Source organism: Limulus polyphemus, unplaced genomic scaffold (assembly GCF_000517525.1).
Source record: "Limulus polyphemus unplaced genomic scaffold, Limulus_polyphemus-2.1.2 Scaffold1087, whole genome shotgun sequence".
Taxonomy (NCBI): Eukaryota; Metazoa; Arthropoda; class Merostomata; order Xiphosura; family Limulidae; genus Limulus; species Limulus polyphemus.
In genome coordinates, this window is record NW_013666697.1 from 2,050 (window position 1) to 3,937 (window position 1,888).

The 1,888-nt window shown below is 30.8% G+C and overlaps 1 protein-coding gene across 1 annotated transcript in view; it reads left to right on the forward strand.

The window, feature by feature from the left end:
• The first annotated feature begins 516 nt into the window (after positions 1-516).
• LOC111086424 (collagen alpha chain CG42342-like) overlaps positions 517-1,888 on the forward strand; it is a 5,437-nt gene continuing 4,065 nt past the window's right edge. Inside the window, exon 1 of the mRNA XM_022389196.1 lies at positions 517-672. Within this exon, the coding sequence (XP_022244904.1) occupies positions 571-672 (102 nt within the window). The 5' untranslated portion in view covers positions 517-570. The remainder of the gene's footprint in view (positions 673-1,888) is intronic.

The following is a 1,888-nucleotide window of genomic DNA, read 5'->3' on the forward strand; positions in this document are numbered from 1 at the left end:
ACTTCAGGTTACTCACTCCATTATTTAAATTTATACTTCAGGTTACTCACTCCATTATTTAAATTTATACTTCAGGTTACTCACTCCATTATTTAAATTTATACTTCAGGTTACTCACTCCATTATTTAAATTTATACTTCAGTTTACTCACTCCATTATTTAAATTTATACTCCAGGTTACTCACTCCATTATTTAAATTTATACATCAGGTTACTCACTCCATTATTTAAATTTATACTTCAGGCTACTCACTCCATTATTTAAATTTATACTCCAGGTTACTCACTCCATTATTTAAATTTCCTAATTTAGTATAATTTTTTTCATTAGCTTTGTCCTCAGTAGCAAAAAATGTGTAGTTTATCTTCAATTGAAAGATATTTTTGTATTAGTTATTTAGGAAGGAAAAATAAAAGATTACTTGAAAAGGATATTATTATACCGATGATGTTGGTGCTTTTATGAGGTGTGCAGGTTTGTAGACTTAACTTTGGTAAAAGTAACACCTCACTAGAATATCTCACATTACAAAACACAGGGAGAAAAAGGAGAAAAGGGAGATCGTGGAATGACAACCACGTTGGATGGAAATTCTTTCCCTGCCGGTTTTATAGAGGGCCCACCTGGACCTCCTGGGCCTCCTGGTCCTGCTGGACCTCCAGGAAGAAAGGTCAGTGGTGTGTTATGTCAGGTGAGACAAAGATGGTCAATTTCTCACATTTCTGTTATAATTTTTTAAGTATTATTTTGTTTTATTTAATTTATTTTATATGCATGAATTTAATATTAATGTATATTATTTGAAATTATTTATCAGAACCTATGGTTTAAAATACTAATTATGTGAAAGACAAGACTCTCTGCTTAACCTTTTCAAGGACAGGATGGTTTACATAATCTACACAACTGGTTTTACATCATTACATTGCTCTACCACCAGACTGAAATCTCTACAGTATACACTTAAGAATATAAGTATTATTTTCCAATGATGTAAATATTGTTTTTGTTAAGAAGTCTGGAGTAATATATACTAAATGTTAAGTTTAACATTCTTTGGCACTACATAAAACTTCTAATTTCTGTGTCAGGTATAAACACTTTTATACCTTATATGTTTTCTACAAGTAGTTGCACAGTTTTTCTTTCTTATTTATATTGTTTAATTTCTCATTAGTTCGTTTTCTTCCTCAGCAGCTGTACGCTTTTCTTTCTCATTAGTTGTACACTTTTCTTTATCATTAGTTGTTACACTTTTCTTTATCATTAGTTGTACACTTTTCTTCATCATTAGTTGTACACTTTTCTTTATCATTAGTTTACGCTTTTCTTTATCATTAGTTGTACACTTTTCTTCATCATTAGTTGTACACTTTTCTTCATCATTAGTTGTACACTTTTCTTTATCATTAGTTGTACACTTTTCTTTATCATTAGTTGTACACTTTTCTTCCTCAGCAGTTGTACACTTTTCTTCATCATTAGTTGTACACTTTTCTTCATCATTAGTTGTACACTTTTCTTCCTCAGCAGTTATACACTTTTCTTCCTCAGCAGTTGTACAATTTTCTTCCTCATTAGTTGTACAATTTTCTTCATCATTAGTTGTACACTTTTCTTCATCATTAGTTGTACAGTTTTCTTCCTCAGCAGTTGTACAGTTTTTCCTTTCTCAGTAGTTGTACAGTTTTTCCTTTCTCAGTAGTTGTACAGTTTTTCCTTTCTCAGTAGTTGTACAGTTTTTCCTTTCTCAGTAGTTGTACAGTTTTTCCTTTCTCAGTAGTTGTACAATTTTTCCTTTCTCAGTAGTTGTACAGTTTTTCCTTTCTCAGTAGTTGTATAGTTTTTCCTTTCTCAGTAGTTGTACAGTTTTTCCTTTCTCAGAA